General features: G+C 42.8%; 1 protein-coding gene across 1 annotated transcript in view; it reads right to left on the bottom strand.

Annotated features, from left to right (window-relative positions):
* LOC139277597 (E3 ubiquitin-protein ligase Itchy-like) overlaps nucleotides 1-23,092 on the bottom strand; it is a 112,971-nt gene that overhangs the window by 67,810 nt on the left and 22,069 nt on the right. The window contains exons 2-3 of the mRNA XM_070896274.1: nucleotides 4,916-5,012; nucleotides 1,463-1,540 (exon numbers count right to left, since the gene is read on the bottom strand). Of these exons, the coding sequence (XP_070752375.1) occupies nucleotides 1,463-1,532 (70 nt within the window). The 5' untranslated portion in view covers nucleotides 1,533-1,540; nucleotides 4,916-5,012. The remainder of the gene's footprint in view (nucleotides 1-1,462; nucleotides 1,541-4,915; nucleotides 5,013-23,092) is intronic.

Genomic DNA, 23,092 nt, shown 5'->3' with positions numbered 1-23,092 from the left:
TTCCACACCAAAAAGGGATGAGTTCACCGGTGCTTCAATGAAGAACCTAATATTCCAGGCCCTGAACTACATCCTGAAGGATGGAAGATGCCTGTGCGTGGATTTTTTTTAATATGTGGTGGCCATTGCACACCAGCCACCACACGGGCTTGACAGAGCTGGGTCTTGGTCCAGTGGCAAGGATTAACCAAGACAACTGGAGACCTGCTCTGCTGCACGGACCCAGTGCGCACACATATCGCAGTGTGGGCTAGCCCGTGCTGCCCATGTGCCCTCGCCTCTTCTGGGCCTACATACTAACGCGCACGCACACCAATTTAAGTAATAGCAACAACTGTAACATCCTCATTACTGAGGTGGCATCATTCAGACGAAGCGTTAAACCGAGGCCCCGTCTGCTCTCTCGGGTAAATGTATATGGCACTATTGTGAAGAAGTGCAGGGGAGTTCTACTCAACATTTATCCCTCAAGTGCTATTATTTTTTTAAAAAACAGATTATCTGGTCATCATCACATTGCTGTTTGTGGGAGCTTACTGTGTGCAAATTGGCTGCCGCATTTCCTACATTACAACAGTGACTACACTTCAAAAGTACTTCATTTGCTGCAAAGTGCTTTGGGACATCCTGAGGTTGTGAAAGGCGCTGTAGAAATGCAAGCCTTTTTTAAGAATATCATTTCCATTGACCTGGAGGCATACATTAAAAACTATCTTAATAAAAGCCCAACAGTGAGTGTCTTTATTTAAAAACTATGGCCTGCTAGAACAGATGACAGCAGACAGGACAATAAATAGCAGCATTTTAATAAAGTAAGCGAGTCCCATGCTCATTTATTTAATAGCTCGCTGGAGTCCAGGGTAGACTGGAGAGAGGCCCGTATGTTGCCAATACTTAAAAGAGCAAAAAGTCAGAACCAGGAAATTACAGGCTCAATAGGTTGACTACAGTTAAGGGCAAATTGCCAGAAGAGATCATTATACTGTATAATAACCCCATATCTGTCAAGATTGTCAGAAAGTCTCAACATGACTCTAGAAAGCATGACTCTCGAAAGCAAGACTGCATAGCAAGCCAAAGGCATAGCAATAAAAGGAATATTTTGCCTCCTGTATAAATATAACTTATCTGCTTGCAATTAGTGACTGTTCTTAGCAATATTGGTCATTCAAATAGGAGAACAGGGTATAGGCTCCTGTTGACAAGCAATTAATCTTGTTTAAAAGCCGACACTGCCTCACAACCAGAGACCCTAATTGTGGCCACATATCTGTGGGGAAAGAGTGAGCGGCAGTCAGAAACTAGCCACGGCGAGGCGGAGTGGAAATCAGCTGGCTACGTGACAATGGCAGAGGCCTGTCACAGGTTGCCTTGTCACAGCTGGTGCATCCTCAAGCAAAAAAGGGAGGAAAACAAATACAAAAAAATGGCAATGAATAAATTAATGCTCTTCAAAACCCACCTTTTATTCCAAGTTGTGATTTTGTTGCATGGTTGCTTGCGGAACCAGAATTTGTACCATTTGTGGCCATGGTTCAGGCTGCATGAGAAACCCGAGAAAGAAAGACAGCTAGGTTAAAAACACATTTAAAAAATATAGTACACAATTGTAGTATTCTAGGTTGACACTCTAGGCTGACACTCCCAATGCAGTGCTGGGGGAGTGCTGCACTGTCGGAAGTGCGGTCTTTCGGATGAGATGTTAAACCGAGTTAAACTGAGTCTGCTCTCTCAGGTGGACATAAAAGATCCCATGACACTATTTTGAAAAAGATTAGGGGAGTTACCCCCGGTGTCCTGGCTAATATTTAACACTCAATCAACATAACAAAAAAACAGACTATCTGGTCATTATCACATTGCTGTTTGTGGGAGCTTGCTGTGCGCAAATTGGCTGCCGCATTTCCCACATTACAACAGTGACTATACTCCAAAAGTACTTCATTGGCTGTAAAGTGCTCTGAGACATCCGGTGGTCATGAAAGACGCTTTATAAATCCAAGTCTTTCTTTTTCTTTCTTTATCAGCCGAGAAATAGTCTGTTTAATATAATTAACATCATTGTGTACTGAGGGCATACTGTATGCAGGTATATCGAGGGCACTGTAGACACTGCAATATACCGAAGCAGCAACACAAAGTACCCTGAGTGCGGGGACAAAGATTCAAAATCCACTCGGAGTTTCCACTCTCAGTTGGAGGGTGTGGGACGGCAGGGAAAAAGTCAACTGGAGAGTTGCACTTGCGCCGCTTTCAATCGCCCTGGTCACAGGTAACTGATGATACGAATAATGAAAGGTCTGGTGAAAGGTCATCAACCTGAAACGTTAACTCTGTTTTACTCTCACCACGGACACTGCCAGACCTGATGACTGATTCCAGCATTTTCAGTTTTTATTTTAGATTTCCAGCATCTGCAGTATTTTGCTTTTGAACTGATAATACCATGTGGCTCATATGAACCAAATCAGATCAGCAATTATGGAACAATAGGAGCCATGTTTGATCCCGTATCAGCTTCCCTACTCCTACCCAATTCTGCAACTTTTCCTTCCTGTTTCTGGCCCAATTCACCATATAGATTCACTGCTGCTCACTTGGATCCGACAACACACAGCCCAACCTCCGCTTCAGTCCATCATCATAGGCAGTCCCTCGGAATCGAGGAAGATTTGCTTCCACTCCTGAAGTGAGTTCTTTGGTGGCTGAACAGTCCAATACGAGAGCCACAGACTCTGTCACAGGTGGGACAGATAGTCGTTGAGGGAAGGGGTGGGTGGGACTGGTTTGCTGCATGCTCTTTCCGCTGCCTGCACTTGATTTCTGCATGCTCTCGGCGTTGAGACTCGAGGTGCTCAGCGCCCTCTCGGATGCACTTCCTCCACTTAGGGCGGTCTTGGGACAGGGACTCTCAGGTATCGCACTTTATCAGAGAAGCTTTGAGGGTGTCCTTGTAGTGTTTCCGCTGCCCACCTTTGGCTCGTTTGCCTTGAAGGAGCTCTGAGTAGAGCACTTGCTTTGGGAGTCTCGTGTCTGGCATGTGAACTATGTGGCCTGCCCAGTGGAGCTGATCAAGTGTGGTCAATGCTTCAATGCTGGGGATATTAGCCTGAATGAGGACGCTGATGTTGGTGTGCCTGTCCTCCCAGGGGATTTGTAGGATCTTGCGGAGACATCGTTGATGATATTTCTCCAGCAACTTGAGGTATCTACTGTACATAGTCCATGTCTCTGCGCCATACAGGAGGGCAGGTATTACTACAGCCCTGTAGACCATGAGCTTGGTGGCAGTTTTGAGGGCCTGGTTTTCAAACACTTTGTTCCTCAGACAGCTGAAGGCTGCACTGGTGGTGGTGTTGGAACTCGTCGTCGATGCCTGCTCTTGTTGATTGGAGGCTCCCGAGATATGGGAAGTGGCTCACGGTGTCCAGGACCGCGCTGTGGATCTTGATGACTGGGGGGGCAGTGCTGTGGACAGGCTGGTGACAGTACACGGACGACGCCTGCGTCTGTGCACATACAGAGGCTGAACTCCAGGACATAGTCGACGTATTTAGAGGCATAAGAAAGCATGGGCCTTACGCTAAGCTTCAGTCCACAAGCAATGTTGCAGGAGTTCCGCTTGTATCTCCTTAAAAATTAATGCAATCTCATCAGTTAAATCGAGCTGAAGTTTACAGCCCCCACCAGACCAGTTTGGGCATTAACACAGCTGCATTATGAAATCATTCAGGAAAAAAAAAAGCCTCAGGACAGAGACACAGACCGAAACCAGATGATCCATATGAATTGAAACAGTTAAAAAAGCTAGCGCTGAACCACAACTGGAAGCATTGGTAGAAAGGAACTTTAATCGCATCTCTTTCCCCTGCCACTCCCTAAGGTTTCTGTAATCAATTACAGCATGGAATACCGAGTCAAAGAACAGGGGTCAGCAGTGCTGGTACACAAACTGAAAATTGACTAACTACTGAAAGAATGAAATGTTCTCAAAATAGATTGCGCTGGGAAGAAAACTGGTTTAATAGACAGCATCTTGGAAAAATGCAATTCAAGAGCAGCAGTGGATTACTGTATTTTTAAAGTACTGAGTTTGGACAAATTTATATTTATAACTCAGACAGTTATGCAAGTGTTATTATTGCTATCGGAGCAATTTACTTTGAATTGTTCAGTAACATCCTTTAGTTTTTTTTATTTGTTCATGGCCTGTGGGCATCGCTGCCAAGGTCAGCATTTATTGCCCATCCCTAATTGCCCGCGAGAAGGTGATGGTGATTGTCATTCCGTGTTACCAAGAGACCGAAGTTAAAGATTCCATCAGCCAAGGCCAACTTGCTTCAACTATTTTATTGTGAAGTTTCATTGTGTGAAATTTTAACTCAACTTATTGTGTTTATGAATTGAACATCATCAATTTTTAACCATAGTAGATGGGTACAGTGTGGGCTATTCTATCACACAACAGACACCATAATGGAGACAGGCAGAAACCCTTTATCAACAGGTCATTCTAAAAGCACCCCATCACCTCCAAGTCAAACACCATCCCAACATAGATCGCCGTTTCTTCATTGCCACTGGATCAAACCCCCTACATAAGAGCACTGTGGGAGCACCTTCACCATACAAACTGCAGCGGTTCAAGATGACAACAACCCATCATCACCTTCTTGAGGGAAACTAAGGATGGGCAATAAATGCCAGCCACGCTCAAATCCCAGCACTTTTTTTTTAAAAAACTATAATATACTGAATGTTCTAAATCTACATACGTTTCTGCCATATAGCCGGGTGTGCCTTATAAAAGGATTTGTAGAAAAAGGGCAAGCTTAAAATATGGTGTACTGGGAAATTAGACATTTCATACTTTGAGTCCACAGATACTTGAGCTAAATAGTTATATCATACATACCAATCTACCAGTGGATGCCAAGTGACTCAGTCTTTCCTGGACATTTCTCTCTTGGGACAGATCTTCAGAGGTGCTGGTACTGGTTTGTTTGCACACCCTATAAAAGTTCAACAATGCAGTTTCAGTTTATCACAAGAGCTCGTTCAGCAAGGGAACCAAAGTGAACTGTATTACTCAAGGAAAAAAATTGCTTATATGCAGGTGAATTAATATTCCATTGAGAATTTTCAACTGGGAAAGAATACCTGATCCGAGTTGAATTAGGGCTGAAGCGTCTTTCTACTCATCCCTCAGGAATCAGATGTCCTAACTAGCATTGTCAATTGTGTACTTAAATGCATTTAAACCAATAAGTTTTGATATTGTGCCAACCCTTCCTATGTGGCATTCTTAATTCATTACCTCACATTACTTAACACTAGCATGCCATTTTAGATCAAAATTCTCTCGATAGGTTTGTAATAATTATACCTCTGGGCATTGTCCACAGTTGCAAGTAGAGGTGGTGTGATAATATCACGTCTCCACTAGATACGTTAGTCAAATCGCACGGACAGCACTTACACAAGCAGGCATGAGTCAATGATTCATACCCAAATATCGCCAAAGTAGCCAATTATTCCTGACATTAACTTAAGGAAAGGTTCCATAAATAACACTAGCACAAAATAGTGACTTTTTAATTTATTTCAGACTTCAAAGCACCCAATTTCCCTTACTGTTGGTAATGTGGAACTGGTGCTTTTAAAGACCTAACAAACCAAATAACATTGACAGTAGACCAGCTCATTTACTACAGACAATACAGGTCACAAAAATTGATTAAAACAAAATAAAGTTACTGCTCTGACTCTTGTTTAAAACACAAAAGTTAAAGGTTTGTTTGGTTTGAAGTAGAATCATTCCTTTACTTTGAGATTGTACTGTAGACTTGGGTGCATGACTGCAGTCTGCCAAATCCCAATCTTAAACATTCTGTAGGAAGGAAGAAAGAAGCTATAAGTAGTTTTGCCAGTCAGTCTTGCACAGAGAGTCATTACGGCACAGGAGGCCATTCGGCCCATCGAGTCCATGCCAGCTATCTGTAGAGCAATCCAGTCAGTTCCATTCCCCCGCTCCATCCCCGTTTATTTCCCTCAAGTGCCTATCCAATTTTCTTTTGAAACCATTTAGCGTCTCTGCTTCCACCACCTTCGTAAGCAGCGAGTTCCAGGTCATCATCACTCATTGCGTTAAAAAGTTCTTTCCCCTCCCCACCCCACCGCGCCCGCTTCTTACCAAAACCTTAAATGTGTGTCCTGTCGTCTTTGTACCATCAACTAATGGAAACAGCCTTTCTGTCTGCCTTATCCAAACCCGCCATAAACTTGTACACCTCTATTAAATCTCCCCACAACCTCCTTTACTCCAAGGAGAACAACACCAGCTTCTCCAACCTAACCTTGTAGCTAAAATCCCTCAACCCTGGAACCATTCTGGCAAATCAACTCTGCACCTTCTCAAGGACCTTCACATCCTTCCTACAGTGTGGTGACCAGAACTAGATGCAATACATCGCTTAGCAGGCAGCTCAGGACTCATGCAAGTGATGGCATGGGACTAGGTTGCTCACCTTCTTGGCTACAGTTTGTGTGTGATCCAGCTAAAATAAGAGATGGGCAGTATGACCCATGAGGGGTTCCTAACATGAGGGGTCATGTTAATGTGGCAGCATTTAGCTGGAGGCCAGATACTTCACCCAAAGGTTGGGAAGAGAAGAACATCAAACCATAAAGGACCGTTTATGAACATTCCATCAAGCTAGCGATAGCCACACCAGAAAAGACCTACCACCACATCACCCATCAGCCCCTTTAGCCATGGGTGGTGCATATAATAGAACTATATAAATTAGCTCTGGAGGCAATTAGATGCATTCAGAGAAGGGAAAAATTAAATTGATATGTCAAAAAGGGTCAAGTTTATAGGGCTCAGTGGAGAATTCATGTTCCTAAAAAAAACTCCTCTCGTCCTCAAAACAATTTAAAAACCACGGTGTCAAAAGCACGCACATCAAATTCTTACATAAATAACCACTCAAGCAATATTTAATAATCTAATGTTTGAAATAATTACATCCCTAACCTGCATCACAATTCCATCTATACTGAAACGAAAGGCTGACAAAAGATGCAACAAAGCTCGATAGTTTGATTTTTTTTAAATAACCTTTAATTCTGGTTTCCTCTCCCTTCCAATTCCTACCAGCAGGTATCGACTCTTGCTGAGATGCAGTTCCACAGTTACTAGTGCTTTCCAGTAACTTGCCCTAATGGTCATTCTTTATGCATGCACCTGGACAGCAGTATTTGCAAACTATTTGTCTGTGGGGACATTACAGTTAAGCCCAATCCTGTGCTCACCCAATGTCTACACACAAGCTCGCTGGACACCAACTGAGTGGGAAACCAGACAGATTTTACTTGATCCGTATGGTTCAGCGACACATTAAAGCCAGTACGCTGGGGAAAGCCCCAAGTTCTACCTTATAGTGGAATAGAGGACTCAGCCTATTTAACTTATGGAATGTGTCCAATGTCCACTGTGAAAACACATTTGTATGTTCAATTACAGATATCGGAGCCCTTCTTGAAGCCCAGACATGTCCTCAGTTAGTTGATCACTCAACATTCACTCTATAAATACTCCAACATCATAAACTGTATTGCCCACATCACATTATTGTCCCCTCGTGGGGGAATCTAGAACTAGGGGGCATAGTTTCAGAATAAGTAGTCGCCCATTTAAAACGGAGATGAGGAAAAATGTCTTCTCTCAGAGGGTCGTGAATCTTCGGAATTCTCCACCCGAGAGCTGTGGAGACTGAATCTTTGAATATATTTAAGGTGGAGATAGACAGGTTTTTGAACAATAAGCGAGTCAAAGGTTATGGGGAGCAGGCAGGGAAGTGGAATTGAGGCCAAGATCAAATTAGCCATGATCTTGTTTAATGGCGGAGCAGGCTCGAGGGACCAAATGGCCGATTCCTGCTCCTATTTCTTATGTTAATATTCTAAAGTTCCACCTCTGATAGAGCCCCATGCTCCTTTAGAAAAATACTTTTCTATATCATCACAGTTAACATAGAAACATAGAAAATAGGTGCAAGAGCAGGCCATTTGGCCCTTCGAGCCTGCACCGCCATTCAATATCATGGCTGATCATTCAACCTCAGTACCCCACCCCAGCCTTCTCTCCATACCCCCTGATCCTTTTAGCCGTAAGGGCCACATCTAACTCCCTTTTGAATATGTCCAACGAACTGGACTCAACAACTTTCTGTGGTAGAGAATTCCACAGGTTCACAACTTTCTGGGTGAAGAAGTTTCTCCTCATCACGGTCCTATATGGCTTACCCCTTATCCTTAGTCTGTGACCCCTGGTTCTGGACTTCCCCAACAGTAGAGTGGGAAGTTACTGGATAGCAAAAATGTACATTCCTGTGATAACTATAACACCAGTACTAACTAGAAAAATCTAATAACCAATTCCAGTTTTGATATATACATATTAATATCATCACAAACTGGCCTTCAGATCCTTGCCTCCACTTCATTTTCACAACATGTGAAGTTAAATCAACTCTTTTTTTGCCTATTTGTTCGACACACATTTGAAGGTCAGCATGATTCCCTCATTTTAATGAAAGAAACATTTGGCTTTGGATGAGGGTGGGGAAAGGTACAACTCCTTCTCACTAAAGGCACATTATCCTTTGCCAACTACAACCTAAAATTTGCCTTGTTCCTCCAAAATTGACGGAGGTCCATGACAAAGAGCACCGCCAGGTATCAACACGGCTGAAATGGTAGGAATACCCTACTAGCTGCAGCAGAGCCACGGCTCACAGTAGAACAAGAGAAACTAGGTTACATTTACACTTTAGTTAACACTAGAGTTAATACACTCTGGAGCCTGCTTGTGGTTTGGAATGTCAACTTACAATGACGCTTCCATACTGGATGTTTATTGACTTTATCAGTTTGAAGCCTGCTTACATAAATGGCACTTTGACATTTTGGGGACGTCTCGGAAATATTGTGCACTTCTGAGGCTGAACGACAGAAGACAGCCCAGTATTTGCAGTTTGGATTTGAAAATAAATTCCCAGCTGTTGGAAATTTTGCAACAAATTTGAGTGCAATCTGTATTCAGATGACTCACAAGCATCCCTGTTTACAAACCAACTTTATCATACCGGAGTGGATCCCCTTCAGTAAATGCTGCAGCTCATGTGTAAATATATACCTTTAGGTGACAATTTATGCAATGTTTGCTTAATGCTGGCCTAGCTTTAAAGCAGTGACCCATCAGCTACGGTATACAGAAGAGCAGTTAAGATGCAGGAATGTGGAATATTAGATTCCTCTCATGACAATTTACATCCCCGTAGATCATACATTTTCAGTGGCTTGGAGCAAGAAACAACTTCAATGTTTGTTTTAAATGTTAATCAGTCAGGAGTAATTGTTCCTGTAAAAGCCCCACTCTGATTTTCGGAGTTCCATTAGAAACAAAAACATGACAAAAGAACACGGTTTCCTGAGTGTGAAAGCACAGTCGCTGAGTGGTTTAATTTGATGCAATCACTGGCCCATTCTGTCAATCACAAACACATTCCTAATGTCCATTACTAAATACCGAGATGAGGAGAAACTTCTTCACCCAGAGAGTGGTGAGCCTGTGGAATTCTCTGCCACAGAAAGTTGTTGAGGCCAATTCACTAAATATATTCAAAAAGGAGTTAGATGTAGTCCTTACTACTAGGGGGATCAAGGGGTATGGCGAGAAAGCAGGAATGGGGTACTGAAGTTGCATGGTCAGCCATGAACTCATTGAATGGCGGTGCAGGCTCGAAGGGCCGAATGGCCTACTCCTGCACCTATTTTCTATGTTTCTACATGGCTCAGTCTAGCAGACTTTTTTTTGAATTCGGAAACTTAGGAGAGGTTTTCCCAAAGACCAGAAAGGTCCGAGGTTCAAGTTAACTTCACATACAGGCCTGCAAAAGAGGGGGGGCAACAAAGGAAAACAACATGGGTTTAAGGAAGAGAAATTAGTTCCGGGCTCCTACTTCTGATCAAAAACCAGCAATCCTTGCCAGTAGTGCAAGTGTGAACGTCAAATTAGGACAGGGGTCCGCCAAAAATGTGTAGAAGAAAAAAAATTGACGTGATAATACACCAACCATAATCAGAGTCGGGACAAGCAGCGGCCGAGATGCCTTGTCAATCAAGGGATTCCATCCAATGAGGGTGAATCAGAGCTGGGGGTCTCTCTGTGTTCCCACAGGTTTTGGTTGAAGCGCAGGGGGAGCGGGAAGAGAGAGTGAGAGAGAGAGATATCGAGATAAAGAAAAAGCAAGTCAGTCTGTGCAAGACAGACTTACATTTCTATAGCGCCTTTCACGACCACCGGATGTCTCAAAGCGCTTGACAGCCAATAAAGTACTTGTGGAATGTAGTCACTGTTGTAACGTGGGAAACGGTTGGTGTTAGGACACAGCCCACGGAGGGATACCCCAGTGGGAGGGAGGGAGGGGGGTTAGGACAAGGAGATAAGACGCTGAGTCTTTGCCTGAACAGCACTGAGAATCAGTGCCAGAGAGAGAGGCAGTGACTGAAAGCTTCATCTTGTTTCCCCAGTGACAAGATTACGTGCCTCAAATCAGTTGGCAAAATTCTGTGCATCGTTTTCTTTGCACTTCTGATTTCTCCTTAGTTCCACCTCCTGCGTATGATTTCACTTCCACCCACCCTTTTATGCTCTTCAATGTTCTTTTTTTTCCCCACTTCCGTTATGTCTTGATCATTTCAGGGGGCTTCGAAGAATCATCACGCCGCCCAAATCGCAGCTTCCAGCGGTTGTGGCATGTGTGATTGCGACGTTGTTCCTGGAGAACCAGATCCAGAAGTTGGAGGAAACTTGGCGAAAACTGTTAAGTTTGTGGGATAAATTCCCATTCTGCACCCAGAGCTTTGTAGTAATGTGGACTGGAACCTGGTAAATTAATTTTATATGTAACTATTATATAATAAAAACAAATTTCCTAATCCCAATCCAACCCCTTGATGGTGCATTATTAATAACTCAGCTGCACTTAACAAATCTTGTGCTTGTTTGTAATTTTTAAAATTTTATGTTGCTTGTAAAGCTGCAGCTGGCACGGGCCAAGCCTGTGGTGGATGGCTGCTGCCAGTGCACGAAAGGCCAACGTTTGAAAAAGTGTTTATATGTCTTTGGAGTAAGTGTATGTATGTACCATTTGAGTGAAAAAACGCTGGTTGAGATAAGGCTAGCTGTGCAACTGAATTGCATTAAACCTAATAATCTCTCACCCAGAGGGTGGTGGGGGCCTGGAACTCTGCTTTAAAGAGTGATAGAGACAGAAACCCTCATAGCATTTACAAAGTACTTGGATATGCACTTGTAGTGCCATAACCTATGGACCAAGAACTGGAAAGTGGGATTAGGCTGGATAGCACTTTGTTGGCTGGCATGAACACGATAGGCCAAATGGACTCCTTCTGTGCTGTAAATTTCTATGATTCTATGATGATGAATGCATAGGTAGGTTATGATTTTGTAATTCTAGGAGTGAATTTACAAGAGTGGGAAAGTTGCAATTGTGTTACTGTCTGCCATATCATTGGGAATGAGAATTGTGTCCAGTGTCTTATTTATACAGAATATGTATTTCTAAAAAATGCTTGCGTAAGGTACAAAGAACTTGCAAATTGGAAGAATAATTATTGGAGAAGTCTCTGGTCAGTTGGAGTATGGAGACAAGAGAGAATCTCAGCCCAAGGGGAAAGATTGGCAGATAGTAGTCTAAATTGCAAGCAAAACAAAAATAATAAATAGATGTTTAATTGTACCTTTATAACTAATTTTTATACGGAAAAAAACATGTGCTGTGTTACAGGGGGTCTGTAGAACTTTTATAACACGTGAGGGGGGCCTCAGAAGCAAAAAGGTTGAGAATCCCTGCTCTAGACAAGCCTCCCACCACTTACTCAAACAGTGTAAGGGTTGTCGCAGTTGTGGTGAGGCGGACTGGGTGCTCTTTGCCTTTCTGCCATTGTTCATAGGTTTATATGTAACCTTCAGGGCCGCTGACCTTGCGGCTCTTTGCCGGCCGGCGCGGACACTCTGGACTGAAATGGCCTCCTTCTGCGCTGTAAATTTCTATGTTTCTATGCATAATGGATAACTAAGCAAGGGACTGGAGGCCAACTGCTACCCAGGCTAAAACAATCTCCAACTCAGACAAGAAGTTCTTGCAAATATCAACTGTGTACCCACTCAGGGCTCCATTGTATTTCTTTCACAATTACATCTTACATTTATACATGCTTCATATATTTACACAGTTATTTCAATAGACGTGTGAAAAAAATATATTTGGGAAGTGCACCAAGAAAAACAAGCGACTGTGGGTGGACATCTAAACAGATTTTTTAATTAACTGCACTTATACAGTAGCAAGGTTCTGAACGTCAGCTCTCAGTCCCATGGCAATTAAGGATAGTGTTAAATCCAAGGAAGAGGCATATAAATTGTTCAGAAAAAGCAGCAAACCTGAGGACTGGGAGAATTTTGTAATATAGCAGAGGACGACAAAGGGTTTAATTAGGAGGGGGAAAATAGACTACGAGAGGAAGCTTGCTGGGAACATAAAAACTGACTGCAAAAGCTTCTATAGATATGTGAAGAGAAAAAGATTAGTGAAGACAAACGTAGGTCCCTTGCAGTCAAATTCAGTTGAATTTATAATGGGGAACAAAGAAATGACGGACCAGTTAAACAAATACTTTGGTTCTGTTTTCACAAAGGAAGACACAAATAACCTTCCGGAAATACTAGGGGACAGAGGGTCTAGTGAGAAGGAGGAACTGAAGGATATCCTTATAAAGCGGGAAATTATGTTAGGGAAATTGATGGGATTGAAGCCTGATAAATCCCCGGGGCCCGATAGTCTGCATCCCAGAGTACTTAAGGAAGTGGCCATAGAAATAGTGGATGCATTGGTGATCATTTTCCAACAGTCTATCGACTCTGGATCAGTCCCTATGGACTGGAGGGTAGCTAATGTAACACCACTGTTTAAAAAGGAGGGAAGAGAGAAAACGGGTAATTATAGACCGGTTAGCCTGACATCAGTAGTGGGGAAAATGTTGGAATCAATTATTAAAGATGAAATAGCAGCGCATTTGGAAAGCAGTGACAGGATCGGTCCAAGTCAGCATAGATTTATGAAAATAAAATCATGCTTGACAAATCTTCTGGAATTTTTTGAGAATGTAACTAGTAGAGTGGACAAGGGAGAACCAGTGGATGTGGTGTATTTGGACTTTCAAAAGGCTTTTGACAAGGGCCCACACAAGAGATTGGTGTGCAAAATCAAAGCACATGGTATTGGGGGTAATGTACTGACTTGGATAGAGAACTGGTTGGCAAACAGGAAGCAGAGAGTCGGGATTAACGGGTCCTTTTCAGAATGGCAGTCAGTGACTAGTGGGGTGCCGCAGGGCTCAGTGCTGGGACCAGCTCTTTACAATATACATTAATGATTTAGATGAAGGAATTGAGTACAATATCGCCAAGTTTGCAGATAACACTAAACTGGGTGGCAGTGTGAGCTGAGAGGAGGACGCTAAAAGGCTGCAGGGTGACTTGGACAGGTTAGGTGTGTGGGCAAATGCATGGCAAATGCAATGTAATATGGATAAATGTGAGGTTATCCACGAAGGCAGATTATTATCTGAATGGTGGCAGATTAGGAAAGGAGGAGGTGCAACGAGACCTGGGTGTCATGGTTCATCAGTCATTGAAAGTTGGCATGAAGATACAGCAGGTGGTGAAGAAGGCAAATGGTATGTTGGCCTTCATAGCTAGAGGATTTGAGTATAGGAGCAGGGAGGTCTTACTGCAGTTGTACAGGGACTTGGTGAGGCCTCACCTGGAATAGTGTGTTCAATTTGGTCTCCTAATCTGAGGAAGGACGTTCTTGCTATTGAGGGAGTGCAGCGAAGGTTCACCAGACTGATTCCCGGGATGGCAGGACTGACATATGAGGAGAGACTAGATCAACTGGGTCTTTATACACTGGAGTTTAGAAGGATGAGAGGGAATTTCATAGAAACTTACAAGATTCTGACGGGACTGGACAGGTTAGATGCGGAAAGAATGTTCCCGATGTTGGGGTAGTTCAGAACCAGGGGACATAATCTAAGGATAAGAGGTAAGCCATTTAGGACTGAGATGAGGAGAAACTTCTTCACTCAGAGAGTTGTTAACTTGTGGAATTCCCGACCGCAGAGTTGTTGATGCCAGTTCATTGAATATATTCAAGAGGGAGTTAGATATGGCCCTTGCGGCTAAAGGGATCAAGGGGTATGGAGATAAAGCAGGAAAGGGGTACTGAGGGAATGATCAGCCATGATCTTATTGAATGGTGGTGCAGGCTCGAGGGGCCGAATGGCCTGCTCCTGCACCTATTTTCTATGTTTCTATATTATATAAATGCTGCAAATATGCATACACAGGCTTAACAAATAGCCACCACAGAAAGTGAGGTTGGGTAACTAAAAGAAAATGCCAAAAAAGTTTATTCAAATAAACTACATTTCACGTTAGCAGGTGACTCCCAAGTCTCTGATTCACACTGTAACACACTGTCCAATACGGCACCATCAGCTTTCACATGAGCAGATTAACCCACTGTGCAGCATCGAAGATTCTCCATATTAGGAAATACTTCGCTTTAGAGTAGCATGGTTTCCATAAACTAATGGCTGAAATTAATGACCAGTATTAAGTGGATCCTTTCCTTAGAGCCTCAATAAATATCAGCTTGGTTTATGCCCTCAGGATCCAGAATAAAAATAGAATTTTTATTTCAAAGTTAAACCATGCATACTGTGATCCGTAAACATGATTGCACTTGCACATTATTGGGTATGGCTCAGGCCATTCATTAATTTTTTTTTAAGGCATTAGCATGAAACAAATTAACACATGCTTTAAATTGCCCATTCTTCATGCAATATGGCATAACACTGTTAAACTATTAAATCTGGATATTCACAATTACAACAATTGTAGACACTGCTTGTCCCATCTTTGTTCACTCATCTACAAAGACCCAAGTTGCACCATCTAATTGTTTCTTCACTGATTCCAGGGTTTTTGTTTCCACCACTCTATCATGAAGTCCATTCCACATGTTGATCACTTCTCAGTGCTGAACTGAAATGTCAGCCTAGATTATGTGTTAAAGTCCCTGGTGCAGCGCTTGAACCATGACCTTCTGACTCTGAGGAGACAGCGCGACCACTGAGCCAAGTTGGCACCAGAAACTGAGGGAATACAAATAGTGGTTCTTCAAATAGTGCCACAGGATTTATAAACTTCCATCTGAAGAGGCAGAGGTGAGCTTGGTTTACAACTCGTCCTAAAGAGGTCAGACCTCACTATTGACAAAACAGATGGGAATCTATGAATTTGTGTTTGCTCAAGAGTACAGTTTAGTGTAGTCATCCATCTGCTTCAAAATCCTGTGCTGCACTGTGCCATGGAGCGGCAATACTGCAGTTTTCCCCTTCCACCCCTCTCCTAAAGGTGTGGACATGCTAGAGCACAGTTCCATGGGCACAGGTAACCTTCCATTAGACACATGAAATCTAGACACATGAATGAGACCAGGTAATGCTGGCAGATTATTAGGGCCATCACAACCAAACCCAAACTATTTGTCCATTCCACAGTGACACTTACAAACTTTCTGTACGGTTTAGTGGTGCCATTAACCATGTATGCTCCTGTTTCTAATGAAACAGATACAAAAACATTTTAACTTCATTAGAAGGTTCGCAGTTATGGCATTAGGCAGCTATATAAGCTTGCATTCTCTTTTGGTCCACCCTCACCACATATCAGACCCCAGCTGAGGCGATAATCGATACTTTGCTCCTAAGTCTGTGCCAATAATAAGCGACACAAAAGCAAAATGCTGCAGATGCTGGAATCTGAAATAAAAACAGAAAATGCTGTAAATCTCAGCGGGTCAGGCAGCATTTGTGGAGAGAGAAACAAAGTTAACGTTTCAGGTTCTGACAAAGGGTCATCGACCTGAAACGTTAACTACAAGTAACGGGCAAGATTTTTCTGTAAAGGCCAACTCAAAATTTAAAGGAAATAGCTTCTTATACTAGTCGTCACACTATTTTTTGCAATACATTTCCATACTGTTTTCTGATAGATTCTCGTGTTTTACTGTGCACTTTTTGGGGGAAAATGTTGATCAGGAGTTTGAGGCCCTTAAATAAATCGTGAACAGTTGGTGATAAAGCTGCAGTTTAAGTTGGGGAGCGGGAGGACACCAGAGGCCGAAAAATCAGCAACAAGTTTTGAATTGTTCAAGGAAATCACCTGGAAACAAAACATCACTAGTTCTTCTTACGCTCGGTATTCATTTCCTCCCTTGACCCTCTTATTTCAAACAGAAACGTAGTTCTGGGATAATAATATAGCTGAAATGAGCATGCCTAATTCCCCAAAGTGAAATTGGAGCCTCATAAGAAAGCACACTTAAGCCGGAGGAGGCAATTATCCAGGAAGGCGGCCCAATACCCTATCACCAACAAACAGTTTATCTACTCGTCTCAGTTGCTCCCTGTGGGATCTTGCTGTGCACAAATTTGCTGCCTTATTTGCCTACAACCGCAAGATAATTCAATGGATGTGAAGTGCTCTGGGACGCCCTGAAGACATGATAAAGAAGCTATGTAAATTCAAGTTTCCGAAGTGGATCTTCTATTTTACAAGTTGAACAGCAATCTAAACATACACTCAAAATGCAGGAACCATTTCTATCAAGCCAGACTTGTAGCAGTTTACCAGTCAAATTAGAAAATGAATTTTATAAACATAATTCCCTACTGGTACTGTTTGCACATATATGATCGTTTGCTTGCTTAAGCTCACATGCAAAATAGCAGCATTTTCACAAAAAAAAATGATCAAAATTCCAGGCCTGTCATTGACTTGACAACTGGCAATTTCATCAGCTCCTGTTCCGACTCCAGTTAATGCTTACTTTGCTTATAGACATGCACCTTTGATCATCCCAATGCCCTTTGTAAAGAAGGTCGGACTAAATTATTGCAGTAATTGATGTCAAGCCTAAATAACAATGCCTCCTGCAAGGTTACACAGTATGCTACTGTGTTGTTAAATATGTACACAGCAGCATACTTGCAGTAGCCAAGTATCAAAGGCCTGATGACTCGAATGCAGACTAGAACAGAGTTGGACTAAGCTTAAACTATGTAGTGTCATTTATTATTTCAGCCAATGCACAATTGCAAAGTTTATGTTGTTTATACTGGAAATAGAAAGTAGATCACAGAATGGATCCAACTAACGAAGTCAAGAAAGTTCAACTGTGTCCACTTGAACTGTGAAAACACCCATTAGTGCAGTTAAAGATTTTGTCCTTCCAAACATGGTTTGTGTCTAGGACACCATCTGGAAGAGTATTAGACGAGGATGAAGCATTAATGGTTACATGCCACTGGTGGGAGCAACTTGATGGAATAAACTGAACATCATGCAACATTAAGCATATTGATGTGAATTTTTTCCTAATGTGTATTTTTAATCAAACACAATGGAAAAAGTTATATTTTTTAAAAATTATCACTTGAGGGGGGAACCAATATATTAACTATATGCCATGGACCACTTATTGTGCATCCTTTCAGATTAGACATAAATCAGTACCACCTGATGAGCAGGCACCATGAGCAGCATCAATTCAAGTGGACAAGGCTCAGTACCCAAAGCATGGCTATTCCATGCCTGGTCATGTGCTAACTCACATCAAGTCCCGCTCATCCCTGTGCCCGACATGGGCCTCCATGGCCTCGCCTCTCCTGATCTCTAATCACCTCCAGCAACATAATTCTCCTAGACCTCTGCGTTCTGCCTATTCTGGCCCTTTGAACATCCCCGAATTTAAATGCTCCACCACTGGCGGTCGTGCCTTCAGCTGCCTAGGCCCTAAGATCTGGAATTCCCTCCCTAAATTTTTCCGTCTCTCTACTTCTCTTTCCTCCTTTAAGATGTTCCTTAAAACCTACCTCTTCAACCAAGCTTTTGGTCATCTGCCCTAACATCTCCTTATATGGCTCGGTGTCAATTGTTTTGTGATAACACGCCTATGAAGTACCTAGGGACATTTTATTATCTTAAAGGTGCTTTATAAATATACGTTGTTGTTGTCACATGACTAAAATCTGTTCAATTATTTTGGAATCGAAGTAATCCACCCCAGTCGCTAAGGAAAATTATAGGTAGAGTAGTACAAAGTGCCAGGAACTGAGCTATGCACAGAAATGTCATTTTCAATTAGAAAGCTAGAAAACCTCACTAAGCTCAGAATGTCTGATTTAAAAAAAATTAAAGGTATGCTTCCCATGAATGATAAGAATAGACCACCGTAGAGAGCTACTCGAAAAATATTCTTTTGAAGTAGAGAAATAACTGGAATCATAGTAATCATTTATGACTCAAAACTATCCCCACTAAAATATAACATTTTGTTACAGATATACATGTAACACCAAAAGCTGAGAATGTGTAAAAGGGTTGCGAAAGTGGTAGATGGCTAGAGAAGGTGGCAAAAGGATAGAGATAGGGAATCAAGGGAAAATAGCTAAAGAAATGGTCAAGACGCAGACAACTGCAGAATCAACAGAAAAAAAAGGGGTTACCAAGAGTTGAAGTTGAGGTTAGACACGGGTCATGAAAAAGCCCAAGGCAGCACAAAGAAAGAAAGCAATTCTAGATAGGAAGGGAAAAGTAATAGCTTCTACTGATAAGGAGGAAGAGAAACTAATTGGGTTCTTTACTGATAAGGGAAGACAGTGTAGCAAAGCTATAACTAACCTACCTGACACCAGCCCTAATTGGGAGACTTTCTTGCCTGTCATTGGACGTACTCAGGGGGGGGAGGCAGAAAGGGATTGGATAGACCAAGTGCTAATCAAATGTGTTCTGCTTTGAAAATGTATATCTACTGTGCTTTTCACACTGAAAAGGGACTTGTCCAGGGGAAGGTAAACAGGCTCTGATTGAGAGTGTTCCTTTGTCTTGACAAGTCCCGGCCGGAGAATCTTCAATAAAGGTCCTTTACAGAAAAGGCAAGGTGCTCGTGTGTCAGCGTATTCGCTGAAACAGATTGAGGGAAAGAGAATCCGTATTAACAAAGCTATCAAAAGTTCATTTCAGTATCTGTACCTCATAATAGCGGGTAGATTATGTTTAACTGCGACATCATCATCTGCGGTCCCTCGAACCAGGATGACTTGCTTCCAAGAGTTCACAGGTGTTTCGATGAAGGACCCAATGTTCCGGTCCTGAACTCCAGTTGAGGGGGTGGAAGATGCCTGTGTGTGAATTTTTTTTAAAGTGTGGTGACCATTGCACACCAGCCACCACACGGGCTTGACAGAGCTCGGTCTTGGTCCAGTGGCAAGGATTAACCAAGACGACTGGAGACCTGCTCTGCTGCACGGACTTAGCGTGCAAATATCGCAGTGTGGGCTGGCCCGTGCTGCCCGAGTCCTCGGCTCTTCTGGGCCCCGTACCCTAATCTGTCACACCTCCGCCACGATCTCTCGGCGCTTCTCCACCATAAACATTCAAACGCGGGCCTGGGACATCGTGGCCCCCCAACCTGCAAGAGAACAGCTCTGCAGGTCGGGCATAAAAAAGCTGGAGCAGTGTACCACGTCAACCTCCAGCGCGAGCTACTCCAAGTATGCGACGTTTTTGAGATGTGCGACTGGGTGACATCATCAAAATTCCGGTCGTCGTTTTGGAGCGTGGGCAGGAACATCGGCAGGGCCCAGGTACAGAGGAGTGGGAAGGTCGGGGCGATACACACACACACACACACACACACGCGCGCGAACATAAGAAATAGGAGCAGAAATAGGCCATACGGCCCCTCGAGCCTGCTCCACCAATTAATACGATCACGGCCTCAGGTCCACTTCCATGCCCGCTCTCCATAACCCCTTATCGTTTAAGAAACTGTCTATTTCTGTCTTAAATTTATTCAATGTCCCAGCTTCCACAGCTCTCTGAGGCAGAAAATTCCACAGATCCACAACCCTCCGAAGAAATTTCTCCTCCTCTCAATTTTATGCCCTCTAGTTCTAGTCTCCTCTATCAGTGGAAACATCCTCTCTGCATCCACCTTGTCAAGCCCCCTCATAATCTTATACGTTTCGATAAGATCACCTCTCGCCCTTCTGAATTCCAGTAAGTAGAGGCCCAACCTACTCAACCTTTCCTCATAAGTCAACCCCCTCGTCTCCAGAATCAACCTAGCTAACCTTCTCTGAACTGCCTCCAAAGCAAGTATATCCTTATATGGAACCCAAATCTACACGCAGTATTCCAGGTGTGGCCTCACCAATAGCCTGTACAACTGTAGCAAGACTTCCCTGCTTTTATTCCATTGGCCCTCCTGATCACTTGTTGTACCTACATACTACCTTTTTGTACCCACAGATCCCACTGTACTGCAGCACTTTGCAATCTTTCTCCATTTCTGGTGTGCAACGGCCACCACACAACAAAAAAAATCCAAGCAGGGGCATCTTCCATCCTTCAAGATTTAGTTCGAGACCTGGAATATTAGATCCTTCATTGAAACACTTGTGAACTTTTTAGCGTGGAAGCAAGTCATCCTCGAATCGAGGGACTGCCTATGATGATGATTTAAATAATAACTTGCTCTTTGATTTTTTTCTGCAAAAGTGCATGACCTCACACTTTCCAACATTACACTCCATGTGTCAAATTTTTGTCCATTCACTTAGCCTGTCTACGTCCTTTTGCAGATTATTTGTGACCTCCTCACACATTGCTTTTCCTCCCATCTTTGTATCGTCAGGAAACTTGGCTATGTTACACTCACAGTCTCTTCTTCCAAGTCATTAATATAGATTGTAAATAGTTGGGGTCCCATCACTGATCCCAGGGGCACCCCATTGGTTACTGATTGCCAACCCAAGAATGAATCATTTATCCCAACACACTGTTTTCTGTTAGTTAGCCAATCCTCTATGCATGCTAATATATTTCCCCCAATCCCGTGAACTTGTATCTTGTGCAGTAACATTTCATGTGGTACCTTGTCAAATGCCTTCTGGAAGTCCAAATACACCACATCCACTGGTTCCCCTTTATCCACCCTGTTCATTACATCCTCAAAGAATTCTAGCAAATTTGTCAAACATGACTTCCCATTCATAAAACCACGCTGACTCTACCTGACTGAATTCTGCTTTTCCAAATGTCCTGCCACTGCTTCTTTAATGGACTCCAACATCTTCCCAACCACAGACATTAGGCTAACTGGTCTATATTTTCCTGCTTTTTGTCTGCCTCCTTTTTTAAATAAGGGCATTATATTTGCAGTTTTCCAATCCGCTGGGACGTCCCCAGAATCCAGGGAACTTTGGTAAATTCCAACAAATGCATCCACAATCCCTGCCACTATTTCTCTTAAGACCCTAGGATGCAAGCCATCAGGTCCAGGGGATTTATCTGCCTTTAGTCCCATTATCTTGCAGAGTACCACCTCCTTAGAAGTGGTGTGTTAAGTTCCTCCCCCCCCATAGCCCCTTGACTATCCACTGTTGGAATATTGTTAGTGTCCTCTACCGTAAAGACTGATACAAAATATTTGTTCAGAGTTTCTGCCATCTCCATGTTCCCCATTACTAATTCCCCAGTCTCGTCCTCTACACTAAACAGAGCAATACATTTCTCATACCACATTGCAGTTTTTGATCTTTTTGGAGATGTACCTTTCAGCAGAAGATTTCAAAAAAATCTCCAAATTCAGTTTTGCAAATTGCAACTGATGCACTAATAAATTTACAAATGGGTTTGATGAGTCTCAGTCCATTTCCAAGTAGATGTACATGTATAGAACAATGTTTTCCTCACATTTAGTATCAAATGCCAATTGGCATTTACTTTCAGTAGCTAAAAGATGACTGGTATGTTAGATGTCCAAGCCAATGAAAAGCTACTTTTAGTGAGGAATGTGCTCCAGAAACTGTGTTTTATACTATACTATGTGCACAGCTGTGCTAACCCCAGCACAGCAAAAATAAATTAGGCCACTTTTACCAGGGAAGTAAAACTGAACATTTAGGAGCCAATATCAAAAGGTGTATAGTTTAAGGACAAGTGGAAAAGACCATGCAGTCCATCTGGTTGATCCAGAGGTTTGAAAAGTATCATATTCTGTTTTCTCTCTCCCAACTCCCACCCACCCCCACCTCTCTGACACACACAGAGCTCCCTCAATCACTTCCTCTGCCAAAAAGCTACCCTGTTTTATTTATTACAAAAAAGGCTTTAAATATCAAAAAATATATATTTATTCGTATTGGAGGCAGGCTGCTTGGCCCACCCAATTTAAAATTAATACTCCCAGGCAAAACTCATAAAATTCATGCATATGAACGATACTCAAGTGTTATAATGTTCCAGTCCTGTGAGGAACTTTGTTAGCAATTGTTAGCGCGAATGAATCCTGGAAGAATCACTCGTCACTCAGGTCGGCTCCAAACGCCAAAACGGTTTTATTTACGCCGGCGGGGAGAAAAGTGCCTGGAGTTACCCAGAAGCTTTCTCCCCGCCAGCGTAAATAAAACCGTTTCGACGTTTGGAACCGACCCGAGTGACGAGTGATTCTTCCAGGATTCACGGACAGAGAAAGTGACAAAAGGCAAGAGGATGCAAGTATAAAAAGAGAATGGACAGAGGAATCTGGTCCAAATTTATATCCCGCACGAACAGGGTTAGGATTAGGACCCGAGGAAACTAAAGAATGCAAGGAGCTGGAAGATAAAGTTAGCCAGCTCACTAAAATAAGTGAGGACAGGAAAAAGATAATTTTAGCAGCTGTACAGACGAATAGAAAGAAACATAAAGGTTAAGATGGCACATCAGCCACGCCCCAAGAGTCCGTGGGAAAACCTGCAGATCGATTTTACTGGGCCTCTACCAGATAGCAAGGGGGAGAGATACTGCCTGGTAATCATT

Source organism: Pristiophorus japonicus, chromosome 12, assembly GCF_044704955.1.
Source record: "Pristiophorus japonicus isolate sPriJap1 chromosome 12, sPriJap1.hap1, whole genome shotgun sequence".
Lineage (NCBI taxonomy): Eukaryota > Metazoa > Chordata > Chondrichthyes > Pristiophoridae > Pristiophorus > Pristiophorus japonicus.
The sequence above is the reverse complement of the archived record's forward strand: the minus strand, read 5'-3'. Positions and strand labels throughout refer to the sequence as shown.